Source organism: Microcaecilia unicolor, chromosome 11 (assembly GCF_901765095.1).
Source record: "Microcaecilia unicolor chromosome 11, aMicUni1.1, whole genome shotgun sequence".
In the NCBI taxonomy this organism is placed as follows: domain Eukaryota; kingdom Metazoa; phylum Chordata; class Amphibia; order Gymnophiona; family Siphonopidae; genus Microcaecilia; species Microcaecilia unicolor.
This window is the reverse complement of record NC_044041.1, coordinates 85,771,724-85,790,819: the sequence shown is the minus strand read 5'-3', so window position 1 is coordinate 85,790,819 and position 19,096 is coordinate 85,771,724. Positions and strand designations below refer to the sequence as shown.

The 19,096-nt window shown below is 43.6% G+C and overlaps 1 protein-coding gene across 4 annotated transcripts in view; it reads right to left on the bottom strand.

Moving 5' to 3' along the window:
- Nucleotides 1–17,558, bottom strand: part of UHRF1 (ubiquitin like with PHD and ring finger domains 1) — a 171,535-nt gene extending 153,977 nt beyond the window's left edge. The window contains exons 1-2 of one of the 4 annotated variants that reach the window (XM_030219374.1): nt 17,347–17,558; nt 15,787–15,948 (exon numbers count right to left, since the gene is read on the bottom strand). In XM_030219374.1, the coding sequence (XP_030075234.1) occupies nt 15,787–15,939 (153 nt within the window). In that variant the 5' untranslated portion in view covers nt 15,940–15,948; nt 17,347–17,558. Of the gene's footprint in view, nt 1–15,786; nt 15,949–16,704; nt 16,733–16,908; nt 16,989–17,346 lie in introns of those variants that run through there. The other 3 variants (XM_030219375.1, XM_030219376.1, XM_030219377.1) reach the window with 3 other exon arrangements.
- Nucleotides 17,559–19,096: the final 1,538 nt, after the last annotated feature.

The window sequence follows — 19,096 nt, the reverse complement described above, 5'->3', positions numbered from 1 at the left end:
TGCCCAGGAGACAACGTCAATAGTGAGTAAACTGGATTTGCTAACAAACGCGTTTGAGACATTGAAACAGGAATCTGTATTAAATAAAGCACAGGTTCAACAGGATATTTCTTCTTTGACTAAAAAAACAGACTCATTGATTAAAGATAAAATGATAATCCATCGAAAATTGGAGAATTTTGAAAACTATAATAGACGCTTGAACCTACGGATTCTTAATTTTCCCCATTCTTCGGAAATAAATGCAACTGAGATGTTCAAAAAGTACCTAATTGAAAACCTGTTTCTCCAAATTTAATACCTCCTATTAATAAAATATTCTATATACCTATTCCTAAAAAGAGAACAGATGGGAATCAAGAATTTCAAGATTTGACTGATTTTTTGGAAAACTCCAATGATGGGATATTTGAGAGGCGAACTCTTCTTGTCTCAATGGTTTTCGAACAAGATGTGAACATGATTAAAAAAAACTTTACTTTCGTAATCTTGCAAAACCATTTTATGGCGAAAAACTTTGGATTTTTCCCGACGTTGCGAAGATCACCCAGGAGAGATGTCGGTCTTTCCTGGCAATGAGAGACGAAGTTAAGGCTTTAGGAGCCAGTTTCATACTGTCCTATCCTTGTAAATGTCAGTTAAAATACTTGGATAACAAATATTTTTTTGATCCTGGACATTTGAGTTTTATAGATATGAAGAAAGTGAACAGATAGATCTGGTGCTAGTTTAAGATCTGGTAATTCACAATGTGTGTGTTTGATGGGGTGATCCAGGCCATATTCTTGTTAAAAATTTATTCTGATTTAACTCCTTTTAAATTTCCAGCCCCCCTGTCTTAGTTTTGTGGTCTAAGAAAGAAGTTTAATTGAAATGGGGGACTATATATATTGAAGTAGAATTTTTCTGTTTCTGTTTTTCCTAAACAAGATGTAATGCTTGTGTTATGTTTAAAAAATTTATAAATAAAATATTTAAAAAAAGAAAACGAGAATCGCGTACGTGCGGCCTAAGAGGGCCGCGTCGGAAGCGAAAGAAAACTTAACAGGACCTAAGACTAAAAAAATAAAGGGTTTTTTTTTCTTTTTTTTTTGTAAGAGAAAACAACTTAAATTGAAAAGAAAATGAGGGAAAAGACGACGAAAACCAAAAAATAAGCGAAGGCTCTTTCAGAGGCACAGAGACCGCAAGCAGCCACTCTTTACAGCGGAGAAAAAAAAAAAAAAAAAGAACTGAAGCGGGACTCTCTTGCGACAGGCGGGGAAGATGGCCGCGCACCCGAAGGCTCCGACAGGCAGGAAGATGGCCGCGCACCCGAAGGCTCTAGCAAACTTTCTGTTGCTAGGAAGATTTCCATTCCTAGGGCTGCCATGGATGTCACCCAATCGTGAGAACAAGCAGCCTGTTTGTCCTCGGAGAACTTGCTTTAGTCCTCTCAACACCAGGGTCACTTAAAACATGCTGGCTCCCAAGGCAGAAATTTGGGAGAGAAATGCCCTCTTCTAGTTTCACTGTACTGTGGGCAGTATACTTTTAAAACTTGTTGACTGGGCTCTGATTGGCTTGGAATTTGAAATTACCCAGCAATTGTTGATAGCTGTTGTTTCAGTCTTAGCCAGGGAGAAAAGAGAGAAATCTCTTTGCTGAGGCTCAGTGAATTATATGCCCTGATCTCCCCAAGTACCTTATAGGAAGTATGCAAATGTTTAGTGTTATAATTGATCCATATTTTAGTTACCTGTTATTGTTTGCTATTTGCATTATTTTGTTCCACTGTTCAATATTTTTGAGAGAACAATTGTTTGTTCCAAAAAAAAAAAAAAAAAGAAATTTGGGAGAGAGCTTCAAAGCCCACTGACAGGCCATCCTTTAGTTTCAAACAGGCTTGAGGCCCCTGCGGCCTGGAAGCCTAGAACAATGGCCCCATTCGCACCCCCCACCCTGCCCTAGCAATCCAGTTGGAACCTTGCCTACTACATACTGCTCAGAGTACTCAGCAGGGTTGCCATGTGGAAAATTTTTTCCCCACCCAAATCAGCCCAAAACCCGCCCAAAGTCAAACCCCGCCCGACACCCCCACCCCCGCCGTCATCGGCCCCGCCTCCCCGTCATCAGCCCCGCCCAGAACGTCACTAACCCCGCCCAAAATGTCACTAACCCAGCCCCCGCGGCCCGAAAAAAACTCAAAAAACCGCCGAAAGACCCAAAACAAGCCCAAAAAACCAACCCGCCGCGGGCAAAAATTACCCGCGGCGGGTTGCGGAAAACCGCCCAAATGGGCAGGAAAACCACCCACCTGGCAACACTGGTATTCAGGTTAGGATCTCTAAATTTCTTAAGTTACATCAGCTCCTGAATGCTTGGAAAATTCATGCTGAAGCAATACTGCTGATCTTTAAATCCAGTAGGAGGTGGTACAGCAGACTACATGAGATCAGTTCTTGTACTTTGAAACCATCTGCAAGTCCCTCTATAAAGGCCATATTCTTTACCCATTCAAAGAGCTACAGTTTTTTTTCCCCATGGATCCAGCATTACCAAATGTGCGGCCTTTAGATCTGTCAACTGCACCTTTATAATACCAGAGAATGCTATTAAGGAGCCCAAAAAGTGAGGGGATTAACCTAATACAGTTCTGGGTGATCACCGGAGAATAATAATGTTTGTATTAGATAGCGAAGTTCTCAGAGTATACAATTCACCCAAAACGAGATCCACATTCAAACGTGACACCTCTAAGGGTGGACGAGTTTCTCAATCATAGAACTTCTCATGGATGTCAAAATCCCTGGTTTTTATATTTTTAGAAAATCTTGTTTTATTATTTTTCCTCACACCCTTCTATCAATCAAAATAATTAAATATATCACTTCCTAATCACAAATCTCAGAACTGTATACATTGATCCTATCACTTGCACCTCTAACCCTCATGCACATCCTAAACTCCAAATGTGCCCTAATGATTCTATACTACTCTGAGTAAACTTATGATTACAAATATCTAAACAATAAAACTAAAAGGCACTTAGCGTTGAGAATGATTCAAAATGTCCCCCGTGGAACAGTCCTTGATGGTTCTCTGCTTGCGTTGCTGTAGTCAAAAAAACTGCAAAAAAATTTTGTTTGGTCTCCGTTGCTGGCAGGAACCAAGTTCTATCTTTATGCCATACTGCCGCTGCTGACAGTATTATTTTGTATCCTTGCCCAGCTCCATATGTCCTTGCTCAGTATCACAAAGACTACTCCGCTTCACAACATAAATGGGCTGTTGCCACAGGATCTAAACTGATTAATTCAAACTCTCCTTCCAACTGCTCACAAAAAATAACGAGTCTGACTCTGCAGGGTTTCGACAGTCTTCTTCAGGAACTCCGTTATTTATTAATACTAATTCTCTCCTTTCTTATAGACGAGTGCCTCTCCGCCGTGATTCTCTCACATACTGCCAAAGCTGAGGATAATTATATGCTCCTGACAGGAAATGATGTCATACTCCAAGTGCGGAGAAACTATCTGCAATTATTAAATGAGAGTATTCCATTCAATCATATCATTTAGACCATTTGGGGTCAATGTTCCCAATTCAAAAATCCAATACTGTTCCTTCCTATTCAATATTCGCTCCCTATCCCCTCCTCTAGAAGAACAAGCCACTTGATCAATCAACCATTTCAGTTGAGTAAATTGGTGCTGGTGCTCGACACAATGTGCTACCACAGGCGCTGATAAAACTTGTCTATGTAACCTGCTTTTGTGTTCTGTGAGACGCAATTTTATCTGTCTCTTCGTGCGTTCCACATACCACTTACTGCAAGGACATAACAGGCCATATACAACAAATGTCGAATCACAAGTAGTATTTGTTCTATATTGATACACTCTGTGAGGTGATCTCGGAGACGTCCAATGAGTGCCTTGAATAGTTTGCATACAATGCTGGCAATTGCCACCAGCTTTGTGGCCAAACACTAACTGAGGGGAGGAGTCTTGAATGGTATGGACAGTATGCACAAGTTTCTCGTAAATTAGGTCCTCTTTTATAAGCCATGCACGGCCGCTGCTGAAACAGTGTATGAAGTGAGAGAATATCCCAAAGCTGATGAATCACTCGCGCAATCTGCGGAGCCAAATCTGTGTATGTTAAAGCGCACACCACTTTTTCCAAATGATCAGGTGGTTTATCCTGTAACAGTAAGATGCGTTGCGCATACCATGCTCTTTTAAATGCCCTACGACTACTACTCTCAGGGTATCCCCTTTCTTGCAAGCGATTCGTTAAAATCCTAGCTTGCTCACAAAAGGTGGCATCTGAAGAGCATATACTTCGGAGCCGTAAAAATTGCCCCACCGGTAAAGCGAATGCTACATACCTGTAGAAGGTATTCTCCGAGGACAGCAGGCTGATTGTTCTCACTGATGGGTGACGTCCACGGCAGCCCCTCCAATCGGAATCTTCACTAGCAAAAGCCTTTGCTAGCCCTCGCGCGCAGATGCGCGGCCGTCTTCCCGCCCGAAACCGGCTCGTGCCGGCCAGTCTCATATGTAGCAAGACAAAGAGAAGGGAAGACAACTCCCTCATTTTCTTTTCAATTTAAGTTGTTTTCCCTTACAAAAAAAAAGAAAAAAAAACCCTTTATTTTTTTAGTCTTAGGTCCTGTTAAGTTTTCTTTCGCTTCCGACGCGGCCCTCTTAGGCAGCACGTACGCGATTCTCATTTTTTTTTTTTTTTTATATTTTATTTATAAATTTTTTAAACATAACACAAGCATTACTCCAAAAGGGGAGGCGGGCGGGTTTGTGAGAACAATCAGCCTGCTATCCTCGGAGAATACCTTCTACAGGTATGTAGCATTCGCTTTCTCCGAGGACAAGCAGGCTGCTTGTTCTCACTGATGGGGTATCCCTAGCCCCCAGGCTCACTCAAAACAACAAACATGGTCAATTGGGCCTCGCAACGGCGAGGACATATCTGAGATTGACCTAACAATTTATCCAACTAACTGAGAGTGCAGCCTGGAACAGAATAAACATGGGCCTAGGGGGGTGGAGTTGGATTCTAAACCCCGAACAGATTCTGAAGCACTGACTGCCCAAACCGACTGTTGCGTCGGGTATCCTGCTGCAGGCAGTAATGAGATGTGAATGTGTGGACAGATGACCACGTCGCAGCTTTGCAAATCTCTTCAATAGTGGCTGACTTCAAGTGGGCTACCGACGCTGCCATGGCTCTAACATTATGAGCCGTGACATGACCCTCAAGAGCCAGCCCAGCCTGGGCGTAAGTGAAGGAAATGCAATCTGCTAGCCAATTGGATATGGTGCGTTTCCCCACAGACACTCCCCTCCTGTTGGGGTCAAAAGAAACAAACAATTGGGCGGACTGTCTGTTGGGCTGTGTCCGCTCCAGATAGAAGGCCAATGCTCTCTTGCAGTCCAATGTGTGCAGCTGACGTTCAGCAGGGCAGGAATGAGGACGGGGAAAGAATGTTGGCAAGACAATTGACTGGTTCAGATGGAACTCCGACACAACCTTTGGCAAGAACGTAGGGTGAGTGCGGAGGACTACTCTGCTATGATGAAATTTGGTGTAAGGGGCCTGGGCTACCAGGGCCTGAAGCACACTGACTCTACGAGCTGAAGTAACTGCCACCAAGAAAATGACCTTCCAGGTCAAGTACTTCAGATGGCAGGATTTCAGTGGCTCAAAAGGAGGTTTCATCAGCTGGGTGAGAACGACATTGAGATCCCATGACACTGTAGGAAGTTTGACAGGGGGCTTTGACAAAAGCAAACCTCTCATGAAGCGAACAACTAAAGGCTGTCCTGAGATCGGCTTACCTTCCACACGGTAATGGTATGCACTGATTGTACTAAGGTGAACCCTTACAGAGTTGGTCTTGAGACCAGACTCAGACAAGTGCAGAAAGTATCCAAGCAGGGTCTGTGTAGGACAGGAGCGAGGATCTAAGGCCTTGCTGTCACACCAGACAGCAAACCTCCTCCATAAGAAGTAACTCCCCTTAGTGGAATCTTTTCTGGAAGCAAGCAAGACGCGGGAGACACCCTCCGACAGACCCAAAGAGGCAAAGTACCACCGACGCAGCCTTCCGATGTCTCAGCCCCGATGCAGAGGGTCGATACCTCGATGCACTCTATGCAGTCGCGGCCGAGGACGGAGGTCTAGACGCTGTCGACGTCGATGCACTCAATACTCCCGGTGCCGATGAAGAGCCCGAGAACAAAACATTCCACTGGGCCAATCTCGCTATCTGAGTCCGCTTTTGTAAAAGGGCGCACAGACTACAGGCCTGCGGGCGGTGCCCAGCCCCCAGACACTGAAGACACGACGCGTGCCTGTCAGTGAGCAAGATTACCCAGGCGGCACTGGGTGCACTTCTTGAAGCCGTTGGGAGACATCGATGACATGGGCGGAAAAATCACGCCGACGAGATCAAAACTCGTGATTGCGTAAGGCACCAAAAAGAGGGGGGGAGAAAAAATTCTACCTGAGGCCTCAAAAGGGCCTACCCCGAAGACGAAAAGAAACTTACCGGGGCAACACTGGAAATAGAGGAAAGGGAAAAAGACCGAAAAGGTCTTCTTCCGAAATCCTTTTTTTTTTTTTTTTTTTTTTGCGAAAAGTCAAGAGACGCGCGAAGTCAACTAAAGGGGCGCGAACGGCGTAATACGACCGTACCGAGCGCGGTCAAAAGAAGACTGGCCGGCACGAGCCGGTTTCGGGCGGGAAGACAGCCGCGCATGCGCATCGGCGCACAAGGGCTAGCAAAGGCTTTTGCTAGTGAAGATTCCGATTGGAGGGGCTGCCGTGGACGTCACCCATCAAGTGAGAACAAGCAGCCTGCTTGTCCTCGGAGAAAGAGTCTTTCATACGGTAGAGATGATGGCTCTGAAACTGAAGTAGGGAATTCCGCTCAGTCATTTTTCTAAACACTGTCACTGCTAATTCTTGTTGTTTATATATCCACGTGTCCAAAAATGAAATGCTCTCCTGATTGCTCTGCATAGTAAATTTTAAATTTCGATCAAGAGTATTCAACCATCTTAAAAATTGCTGCAAAGAATGTTGAGATGCCGTCCAAATGAAGAACACCGTCTATAAAGCGATGCCAGATTTTAATATGTTGAAATCATGTAGAGGTATATAGATGTGTTTCCTCAAAAGCGCTAACATACAAATTAGCTATGCTAGGCACTGATGCTGTGCCCATGGCAACGAGCATAGAAATTCGAATCAAACAAAAAATAGTTCTTCAAAAGGACTAATTTCGCAATCTCCATAAGAAAAATGGTATCCACTCGTGTTAATGATGATCTGTTCACCAGTGTGTCCTGGACAATCTTTAAAGCCGCTGCCTGGGGGATGTTGGAGTACAAGGACTCAAGATCCATTGTTACTAGTATCATCTCAGATATAACTTAACCAACTTGCGTTAACATTCGTAAAAAATGGGCTGTACCCTTAAATATATGATTTGGCTTTCACAACAGTAGGCTGCAGGTGGAGGTCAAGAAAATGTGACAGGGGTTCCAACACAGTATCTCTAAGGGACACTATGGGACGCCCAGGTGGATCTTCTAGACTTTTGTGGATCTTAGGAATAGTGTAACACACTGGTATCCTAAGATTCTTATTTACCAAATATCTCGCTTCTGCCTTCATAATCACCCCATTTTGTACTGCAATGTCAACCAGACCTTCTATTTCTCTTATCAACCCAGGAGTTGGATCCTGTTGTAACAATTTATAATAAGGAGGTATCTGCAAGTTGTCTCATCACTTCACTATGGTATTTAGTATAGTCCTGTACCCAACTGAACCTCCTTTGTCTGCCGGGCGAATAACAATCATAGAATTGGTTGCCAGTTGAAAAACAGCTTCATGTTCGTCTTGTAAGATTCGCATATCTTTTAGATCTCGTAAAATAACTTGAATGTGCTTGTTGATACTCCAGGTGTTCTATGTCCCTGGTTACCAATGCTTTAAAGGTAGCGATGTGAGAATCCTCATTCCCCGGAGGTACCCATATAGATTTTGGCCGAACTAAAGGCTTATCACTATTAACACCTGCCAGATCACCATGTTGTTGAAAAAAAAAAAACAGCCGTATCTGCAAATTGTGAAAAAAAAAAACGTGCCAACTCAACTCGAGTGTTAAGTTTATTGTGAAAATTTGTAGGTACAAAAGATAAACCATAATTCAACACTTGGATTTGAATGGGAGAGAGGTCTGTTGTAGACAAGTTTATTACATTGGACAATGCTGGGTTGCTGATCGTGTTACTGGTCCCTGCCAGAATTGAGTCTGTTGATACTGTGGTGCTCGCTGTCGCTGACCTCTGCCATGTTGCCGACCTCCACGGTGGCCCCGTTACTGCCATGTTAATACTTTCATCCGAACTTGATAAATGTTCCAAAATGACTCCTTCTGGGGGTCTCATGGATGATTGACCAGTTTGAGCCGATGTATTCAAAATGACTGTTGGGCAGACTAAATGGACCATTCAGGTCTTTATCTATTTATTGATTACATTTGTACCCCACGCTTTCCCACATAGAGCAGGCTCAGCGCGGCTTACATTGTAAAAGAAAATATCTTACATGGTAGAAAATAAAGCAAAACAAAAAACTGTAGGAAGAGTATTATAAACTGTGATGATCAAAGCTACTTACATAGTGAAAAAGCATTAAGGACATGTGAAAAAATATTAATATTAATATCTACTATGTACTCTCTCTAAAATCCCAGGTTTTTTAGCACTTTAAATGTAGATTTGTAAAGTTTACGCTGTCCCATGAAGTTCTAGGATGTTTAATGTGTTAAATTGTATTTAAAGCCTTTTTCTGCCAAAGCTGCACATTTGTTCTGTGACTGACACTACCCAATACTTTGTTCTGCTTGTGACTCTTGTAATTATAGACATTTTAGTTATAGATTTTTTTTTTTGTGGCAATTTTGGCTTTTTGGGATCTTTCTGTGAGACCAGCACTAGGTGGACCTAACAAGTTATGTAATTCGTTTCCCTGATATACAGTGGTTTTCTAATATAGAGGTCAGCTCTACATAATCCTTTATAGTAGTGGCTAATGTACACGTGACCTATGTATTGTTAGAAAAAAAAAACTGCATGTAGAACACTGGGCTCAGGGAGCCATCTGTTGGCAGCCTTTGGAATATTTAATGGTTCATATTAAGGTAAAATGTTTGATAATCACATGGTGGCTTATCAACACCTTTTTCTTTTTACTGCACTTGGTATTTCTTTTTGGATCCCTCATGTGGCTTTATTTTTCCTTTTCACATGATTTTGGATATAATTTTATAAACATTTATAAACCATTAAGTGACAAACCATGTGTCCTTATTCATGCTTTTAGGTTGAGCCATGACTTAGGCGCATTATTAAGGGGGACGCGGGAAAATACATCAAGTAGCACTAGAGCCTTAAATCATGTTATTTAGCCCTTAACATGACTTAAATAGTTTGCCACTTGACCAAAAACAGTGGTAATATTTAAGTCACCATGAGTGTTAATGAGTTGTTTTGACACACCACAAGTCACGTTAGGGCCCAAAAATCACAGTGGGGTTATTTCACTGTCCAGAAGGCCACATCAGGACACCAGAGCAGGATGCCTCCCCAGCCTCACATCTTTAAAAGGTAGCCCTTATTACCTTAGCATTTTTGGTGCTCCAGGGGAAGGGGGTGTCTTCAGACAACATCGATGTCCAGGTGCTCTTGGCCAGTCCAGAGCCACATCCAAAATGGCATAACTACTGCTAGGGGTCATATGTTCATATAAGGAAATATGACTTCCGGTGACGTCAGCGATCTCGATGGCAGCCTGAATTTATCGCTCCGGACTCACCCCGCTAACATAGCTAACTTTAGCAATACGGACAACGAAATACAACTTGCTTGGAAGTTAAAAGAGGTCTGTACCCAACAGGGTAAGGATGTCGCAAAAAACGAAAACATCCGAGGCCAAATCGGGCGCGAGGAGTAGCCAGCGGGTTAGTAAAGCCGCAGGGCGCCATGTTTCCTCACAGCACGAGGAAGCCTCTGATTCAGATTCAATGTATTCGGAAGATGAAGCGGGCAGTACTCGCGAACCACAGTTCACCAGGGTACTTCGCGATCTCTGCAAAGACCTTGCCCACATGAAAACAGATATTGTGGAGCGCATAGAAAATCTGAGAGGTGAGCTCAAAAACATTGGGGCTCAGATGGAAGAGCAAGAGGACACGGTGGTACAAATAAGGCAGCGGGAAGAGGGGTTCGCCACCCAGCTGGAGGAACTGCAATACAAACTTGACGGTATCGAAAATAGAGGGAGACGGAATAATCTGCGATTTCGGGGCATACCGGAGGTGGGAGATCAAGAGGATGTAAAAAAAAATACAAGAACTGTGTTCCCAGATACTGGTGGGAACCCCAGAAATGGCGATCCCTGAAACTGAACAAGCCCATAGGGCCCTGGGAAGGCCGATGCCCAATAAGCCACGAGACATTATAGTCCGCTTTTGGAAATATGCAGAGAAAGAACATTTGCTTGCCTTATCACGACATAAGAAGGGCCTACAGTTTAATGAGAGCCCAATTGCTGTCTATCAAGATTCATCTGCCTACACTTTACAGCAGCAGAGAAGTATAAGGCCAATTTTGGAGGCCTTGGGAAAACAAAATGTTAAATATCGATTGGCATTTCCATTCTCTCTGTGTTTTACAATAGCTGGACAACACCATACGGTCTGCACAAAGGCAACTGCTCGACAGATCTTACAAAAGGCAGGACTCATGGAGGCGGAAATAGAATCTACTTCGACGACAACAAACGCAAGTGACAAAGTACGTCAATGACAACAGGTTTTCAATAAAGCAAAGAAGCCACGACTGACTGTAACTAAGCCTGTGCCGTAGCCAGTGAAGAAAAGTGCCAAAACATGCACGGAAGACAGCTGTTCTTATTTTCTTCTGCTTATTCTTGAATAGGGGACATGAGGAAGATGAGTATGTTGACTGTATGGACTAGGGTGGGGGAGGGATCTGGGGGTGGGTTGAGGGCTGTGTGATGTGATTGTTGATCTTGCTAGGGAGTGAGAGGGAGGGGAGACATTCTTGTTTAGGTCTCTCCTTGCTGCTCTCTCTCTATAAGATGAGAATGGGGGGGGGGGGGGGGGGGGAACAGCATTACCTGGTGTGTTGGATAGAGTGAATAGGGGAAGGGGACTACTACAAACCTTACGGTAACTTACAGATCATAACCCTAAATGTAAAAGGCCTAAATGCCCCTAGAAAGAGACAACTAGTATGGCAAGAAATCATTAGATTAAACCCACATGTGGTAATGATACAGGAAACCCACTTGAAGCGGGCCCATGAGTATTTGTTCCGTCATGCGCAGTACTCAAAACTTTTCTTTGCGTCTGACACATCAAATAAAAAACAAAGAGGGGTGGCTTTGCTTTTTCATAAGTCTTCTACTGCAGATACACCAGGTGAAAAGGGACCCAATGGGGCGATATAGTCTGATTAGGTGAATGTTTGAAAACAGGGAGGTTACCTGGGGCTCCATATATGGCCCAAATACGGGTCAGCACTCCTTTTTTCACCTGCATAAGCAGAAACTACAGACCTTGATAGGTGGCCAACTTATTCTGGGGGGGGGGGGGGGGGGGGGGGGGGTGACTTCAATGCAACTTTGCAATCGGAGATGGACTGCTCTGGAACTGTTGCTCGGGGAGACCAGGTGTTAGCAAAGCATTTGGCCACCTTCCTGGCCGAGCTGGGATTGTTTGACTCGTGGAGGGATTGCCACCCTACAGAACGGAACTATTCTTTTTACTCCCAAGTCCACCATACATATTCCCGACTTGATTACATCTTTGTAGATAAATCACTAGGAAGTCACCTTAGAGATGCCCAAATTGGAATTATCACTCTCTCAGACCCACCCCCTGTATGTTAGAATTGGACTGGCAGATGGAGAAAACTCGGGTGGGGAGATGGACATTGAATAACATGCTGTTGCGGCAAGAGGGAATCTGTAGAGATTATGTTAAGGTGCTACAAGAATATTTATCCTTTAATCTAAACTCGGGACCTTCGATGGCAGTAATACGGGATGTGCTTAAAGCTGTATCTCGAGGCCATTTCATGAAGGTGGCAGGAGAGCTTAAACGGAAAAGAGTCGCAGAGATGACCCAGTTGAGGAGCCAGATTATGGAATTAGAAAAGAAACATAAAAGTACAGGCTCTCAACATTTACAGGGCTTTAGTCAGCTAGGGTTCACCTAGACGCATTGCTAACTCAAGATCTTAAATTTTTTAATGAGACGTTACAGCTACACAATTACACTGAAAAGAACAAGATCAATAGACAATTAGCGCTTAAATTACGAAAGCTAAGAATAGAGTGTACTATTTTTCGTATTAGGGGGCAGAAAGGGGAAACTCTCCGAACATCTCAGATTAGAAACCGATTTAACAAGTACTATGCGGCATTATATGCTAAGGATCGATAAAGGATGAGGATCTTCAGTCATATCTGGAGGCAATACAATTACCGACCATGACGCCAGAGCAGCAGACACTACTGGAGGCCCCCATAGAGATGAAAGAAGTGCTTAGTGCCATCAAAACATTAAAAACCAGCAAATCACCAGGCTTAGATGGATATACAAGCGAATTTTATAAAACATTTGCTCCTTACCTAGATCCCCTGTTGGCAGAAGTCCTAAACTCGGTGTGTTTGGGGGACAACATGCCACCTACTATGAGAGAGGCATGGATCGCAGTGATTCCTAAGCCTAACAAGGATGTGACCGAGTGTTCCTCATATCGGCCGATCTCGGTATTAAATGTTGACGTGCATATACTGGCGAAAGTATTGGCTACCAGAATATGGTTTTACCAACTTCAATCCACCCGGACCAGGTAGGATTCGTGGCGAACAGACAGGCCTCAGGTAACATTAGGCGGACCCTAGATGTCATGTATGTTGCAAAACAAAGACAGATGCCCTATTGTTTGTTAAATATCGATGCTGAAAAAGCATTTGATAGGGTGCATTGGCACCATACAATGCAGCACTTTGGATTTGGCTCAAAATTCATGGGGTGAATTGGGGAGCTTTATTCCAGGCCCAAAGCTTGTATAAAGATTAATGGACAGGTATCTCCCTTTTTTGAACTACAAAGAGGAACATGCCAGGGGTGTCCTTTATCGCCACTTTCATTCGCCCTTGTGATGGAACCTCTGGCGTGGAATATTAGGAAAAACCCGGGGATCGCTGGAGTGAAGGTGGGGGAGTGCGAGTCTAAGGTTGCATTGTTTGCAGACGATGTTCTTCTAACGCTCACCTCACCTTTAGATTCCTTACCGAGGTTGTTTCAGGACCTGGACTCGTATGGGCGGGTCTCTGGATTCAAAATTAATTTTGCCAGGACTGAGGCAATGGCACAGTATATGGAAGCCAAAGATTGTCAGCAGTGTCGACAGTTGTATCCCTTGAGGTGGGTAATTGGCGGCATCCGCTACTTGGGAGTCTCTCTCACAAGCAATCTTGAGCGATTAAGTGAACTATACCCCCTTATTGAGAGAGATTAGGGCGGAATTAGAACGATGGGCTCCGCTAAGCCTATCCTGGTTTGGTAGGATTGCCACAGTGAAAATGAATATTTTACCTCATTTACTATATCTTTTTCAATCAATACCGTTACCTCTTGGCGATCAGTTGCTTCAGTCTTTGCAAAACAGGTTACAAAATTTATTTGGAAGGGAGGCAAACCCAGAGTCCATAGTGCTGTATCATACATGGCACGCAAAGCTAAAGGAGGGTTGGGGGTTCCCAAACTAGAGTTGTACCATAGAGCGGCTCAAGTCAAAGCAGTGATAGAATTGTTTCAGGAGGCCCCACATAAATTATGGGTAAGGGTGGAACAATATTTGACTTACAGCCCTTTGAAACTCGGACACATGCTCTGGTTAGCACCTAAACATCGACGCCTAGGACTAGATGTGAGCCCTATTCGTTTTACATTTTGCTGTTGGGATAGAATGGAAAGGAAAAGGAGTCTATAACTCTAGGCTACCACCTATAGCATATAACAACTTTTCCACTGGGCTGCTCTCAATCAGCCTTCACTAGATGGGCACAGGGTGGTCTAGATTTATGGGGGCAGTTAGTGCATGGAGAGCGATTCGTCCCATTTGCAGAGCTGGCTGATACTTACAATCTGCCCAGGAAAGATCAGTATGCCTACTCTCAATTGCTGCACTTTTTTATGTCCTCAGGCATGCGGGATAAACCGTGTGGGGAGGTCACCTTTTTGGAAGAACTGTGTGTGAGGGAACAGGGAACTAGAGGACTGATCACTTTGCTATATGGGTACCTACGGGATCTCCTACTGATAAACTATAAGCATCGTGCTCAATGGGAAAAGGAATTGGGAATATGCTACCCAGTAGCGGAGTGACAAAGAACGGAAAGATTATCAGTAAAGATTTCCCCAGCGGTAAATATTCAGGAAAATATCACTAAGTTACTATATCGCAGGTATCTAACCCCAGTTCGATTGCACCACATGTTTAGCAAAGTATCCCCGATGTGTTGGAGAAATTGTAGTCAAGTAGGTACACTAGGACACATATGGTGGTCGTGCTGACAAGTGGGGGCATTTTGGAAGGCAATCCAGGGGAGGGTGCAACACTGGATGGGGGTCAATATACCTTGGGATCCTGCAGTGTACCTGTTTCATAAAAATATTACGGGACTTAGAGAGGAGGGTAAGGCATTAGCAAAACACAGTTTTTGTGCGGGAAGATTGATAATAGTCCGATCCTGGAAACAGAACAACACTCCCTCCATGACTAAATGGCAAACTTTACTCAGGTATATTGCCGAAAAGGAGAAGTTATTGGCAAAGGAGCGAAAACAACTAGCTAAATGGGACAAGATCTGGGCTCCACTAGGTCTATAGTTGCGAAACGGTTTATTGACAGACCTTGGCTATTGAAAATAGGTTTGAAGTGTAATTCTGAGGGTAATGGAGAGGGAGGGGGGTTGGGGGGTATTCCCTATAACCAGAGAAGGGATGTTAAGTTGTATTAATGTTGAAAAATCTTTACAAATACGAGGTCAATGTTTAAGCTACTGTTAACAGTGGACTCTGTTTGGTCCTTGACCTGTTTTTCAGAATTGTACAGGCTGAAAATTCTTTAATTACTTTATTGTAGTTTTTGATGTACAGGGATTTTCCACAAATCAATAAAGACTTCTTATAAATCAAAAAAATATATTAGGAAATATTTCCTTATATGAACGACTTACTAGCAGTCGTGTGAGACTATCGCTATGGGTACCATTTTATGTGATGCTGCACTAGCCCCCACACCCCCCCCCCAGACTACCTGTTGAAGAGTAAACAACCACAGCTCCACCCACATGCCATCCAAACTCATCCCCAGACCAGCCTCTCTAAAATTGCACTGAAGTACATGCACTTACATGCACAAGGTAACTAAGAAGGTGAAGGCCTATTTTAAAGGCTTCATGTATTGTATACCTCAGGAACAACTTATCAGATTGCTTTTGCATTTTATTTTATGTTTCACTATATTATATATATTTTGCTCAATGTAATTAAACCTGTATCACATATTTCCTTGCTTGTATGGCACAATAGGTTGGGTTTGCTTAGAATCTTAGAAATGTTTGGCTATGAAGTATAATTTTTCACGCTCTACTTCATGTCCCCAGTACCTGCTTGCCCCGGTAGAACAGTCTCTGCCTGTCCAATCCCACCCCAAAGGCTTTGCAGATCTTGACACGCAGATCCTCCACTTTGGTCAGCTTGGAGAGGTCATCAATGCGATGGGTCACCTTGCCATCCATGGTGCGCACCTGGATCCACATGATGTCTAGCTGTAATGTAGGGGAGGGAGGTGGGGAGAATCAGTGATTTTTCTTTTCACTCTTATTTCTGAGAAAGAGGGGGGGAACTCTTAATATTTAGAGCTTGGTTGGGAGAAAGAAAAAAAATAAGCTTCGCGAGAAAGAATAAACTATGCATAATACTGGTGGATGTAACAGTACAAATACTAGCTTTAGCAGCAAAATACTCTTACTACATGGTTGTAGAATACAACAGTCTCTGCAAGAATAGGGACCGGCATCAAAATCTACAAGTTTGTCATGTTTTTCACATCTTCTTTGTTTCTGTCATTTCATAAAATATTTTCTTTTATACGTAATACATCAGCAACACAAAATTAAATTAACAAAAATAACCCTCATAGGGACAAGCTGCCACACTACCACCCCTCCCTCTCTCCACCCGCAATAAGGTATAGTATAGCATCCCGCACGGGCTGTAACGTGTTGCCAACCACCTCCATATTTATCAACTTGGTTAATCTAGTTCTAGGTTTACTCACACTGGATGCGGGGACTTGGGGTATAGTATAGAACTAAACTGGTAAATCAGAAGCGACTACAAGATCCTACACGACACGAGGTTAGTTAGAGGCAGGACCAGATCGACCCTGCCGGCCAAACCAAGAGCCAGTTGGTAGTCCTGAATTATAACCAGTCTTAGCTGCATTATATAGCACATCATGATTAAAAAAAAAAAAAAAAAAAAGAGAGAGAGAGAAGCATAGTATATACAGATACACACACATCTCCACTGTGCAAGGAAGCTCACAAGTTGCCGGCCAGACAGACCCCAAAGCTGAGTTTGGGGTGTCGAAGCCGTCGGTTACAGATTAACAACTTATCAGTGAGTGGCGCACAGCCAGCTTTTCATAAACCAAAGAGAACACGAGCCGGGGGGGGAGGGGGAGTGAGAGAAAAGATCTACAGAGCACGAGGACGATCTCACACCTTCAACTACAACAGCCAGGCAATGCAATTGCAATGAGCGCTCATGTTCCTAATCCTAACCACACCCAAGACACCTCCTGCGCCTGCCCTTTTCAACCGGTCACCGCGAACAAATGCGAAGAGGAGAGACCAGGCTTCTTATTAGATAGCTAGAACTGCGGTTATCGCTGCATAGCTCCTCCTCCATCTTGTCAGCCTCCCGAACGCGCGCGTGAATTGCTTATCCCGCCACGGCGGCACCACTTCAGTGTAAAAAAAAAAGAAAAAAAAAAAACATGGTATCAACAGTCGCCATACGCTGCTCCAATATCATCTTCTCCTACAATGTTACCTTTGTAACTTGACCCCAAAGAGCCTGACCTTTCCTATACCCTCACCATCTTGACAAGCCACGGATTTCGCGCAACAAAAATAATTTACTGAAAAAGTACAACTTACCGTTTAGAGCGACTGACTGACGTTGTGTAGATTCACCTCCCACAGGGACTCTGAAAATAATTGCTAAGTTTTCTTCCAAATAATAAAATTAATTAAATTGTTAAAAAATTACAAGTTTCTCATTTGAAAAAAAATAAAGGGGCCAACCCGTAAGAAACACAGAGACCGTCTTTCCTACTACTCTTCGCTGCACTCTGAAATCGGTCTGAGGCTGAGCGCGGTTTGGAATTGGAGCTTGGCGCCGAAAAGCCGAACATTGGACTAGTGGATCCTGATTGGTTAGGTTTCGCGGGAAAGGGGAGGGCTGGGCGTGGCCTGTCGGAATTCTTGCGGCCTTGTTAGTCACGTGATAATCACCGGGCGGGGCAGGTTTGTGGGGAGCTGATGAGCTGCTGCATGTAGCTCAAGCTTTGTAAATACTGTTGAGAGTTTTTGCTGCCCTCTGATTTATTATTTAATGGCTAGACTTGTACATCTAATCTAACTATATGTTTAAAACCTGGATTCCGAAGAAAGTGAAGCTGGGTTAGGAAAGCTTATTTTCCCTCTTCCTAATTATTGTTGTGTTTTGTGTCCGTATATTCTTCGCTCAGTAGCAATTGCTTTTGGTATCCTTCAGTCTCCACAGTAGGTTCAGCACAAGTTGGAGGTTGAGAATCCTGCTGGGGTACTTTTTGTGGGGGATGGAAGTCAGTGTATACGTGCCTAGGGACCAGGGTCATTACTTCTGTGTGAAATTTTTGGTATTTAGCTAGGCACTTAGCTGAGGAGCAAGGAAGCAAAAGTTTTAGGTAGGCAAGACATTACATTGCCTAAAGTACTAGCTTTTGCTGCATGGTTTTCTGTTCCTAAGATAGTGAAGTCTTAAAAGAGCATTACAGGCTAAAGAAGTCGTAACGTCGAGACTTGTTAATTCTTTCTGTATTTGGTTTATCTTGTCTGTCCTAATTAGATTGTAAGCTCTGTCGAGCAGGGACTGTCCTCGTCATGTTCAAGTGTACAGCGCTGCGTACGTCTAGTAGCGCTATATAAATAAGTAGTAGTTCTTATTATTTTTTTAATAAGGTAACTTTATTTTTATAGAGTTTGGAGTAAAGGATGTGTGCATTGTTTTTACATAGTGTTTTTTTTTTATCACTTTACCTAAATACAACCTTTCCTCTTTCCTGATGCTGCTAGGTCGATTTCTGCAGCAGAGCACACTTTTATTACATTGACTGGCTAGGACTGAAGGGGCCCTGGGCAGAAAAATTGAAGATGGGCCCCCCTATTGCACCATTGCTCCCAAGGTAGTGGGGAGGGGGAGGATGCATACTTTCCAAAACTGACATTACAAAAAATAAATTCAGAAAAAAAAAACACTTTCTACCTTTGTTGTCTCAGCATTGTTTTTTTTGGTCCTAGTGTCTCTCCTGTTCTTTTCACATTTCTTCTCTCTATGTCCAGCATTTATCTTTTCTGTGTGCCCTTATCCATCCTGTCCAGCTGGATGTCTGCCTGTCCCTATCCACCCACCCCCCACGTTCAGTATCTCTTCTTTGTGTCCCGGTCTCCCCCTTTGTATCCAGTATTGCCTCTTTGTGTCCCAATGTTTCCTCCAAAGCCAGCACTAGACAGCTGAACAGGGATAGCGGGAATCCCCTTCAGGGCTGTGGGGATCCCATAGGGATGGTCCAAGGGGATCCCATGGGGATGGATCTGGGTCCTGCGGGGTTCCCACGGAACCGTAAAACTAATGGAGCTTTGCTTT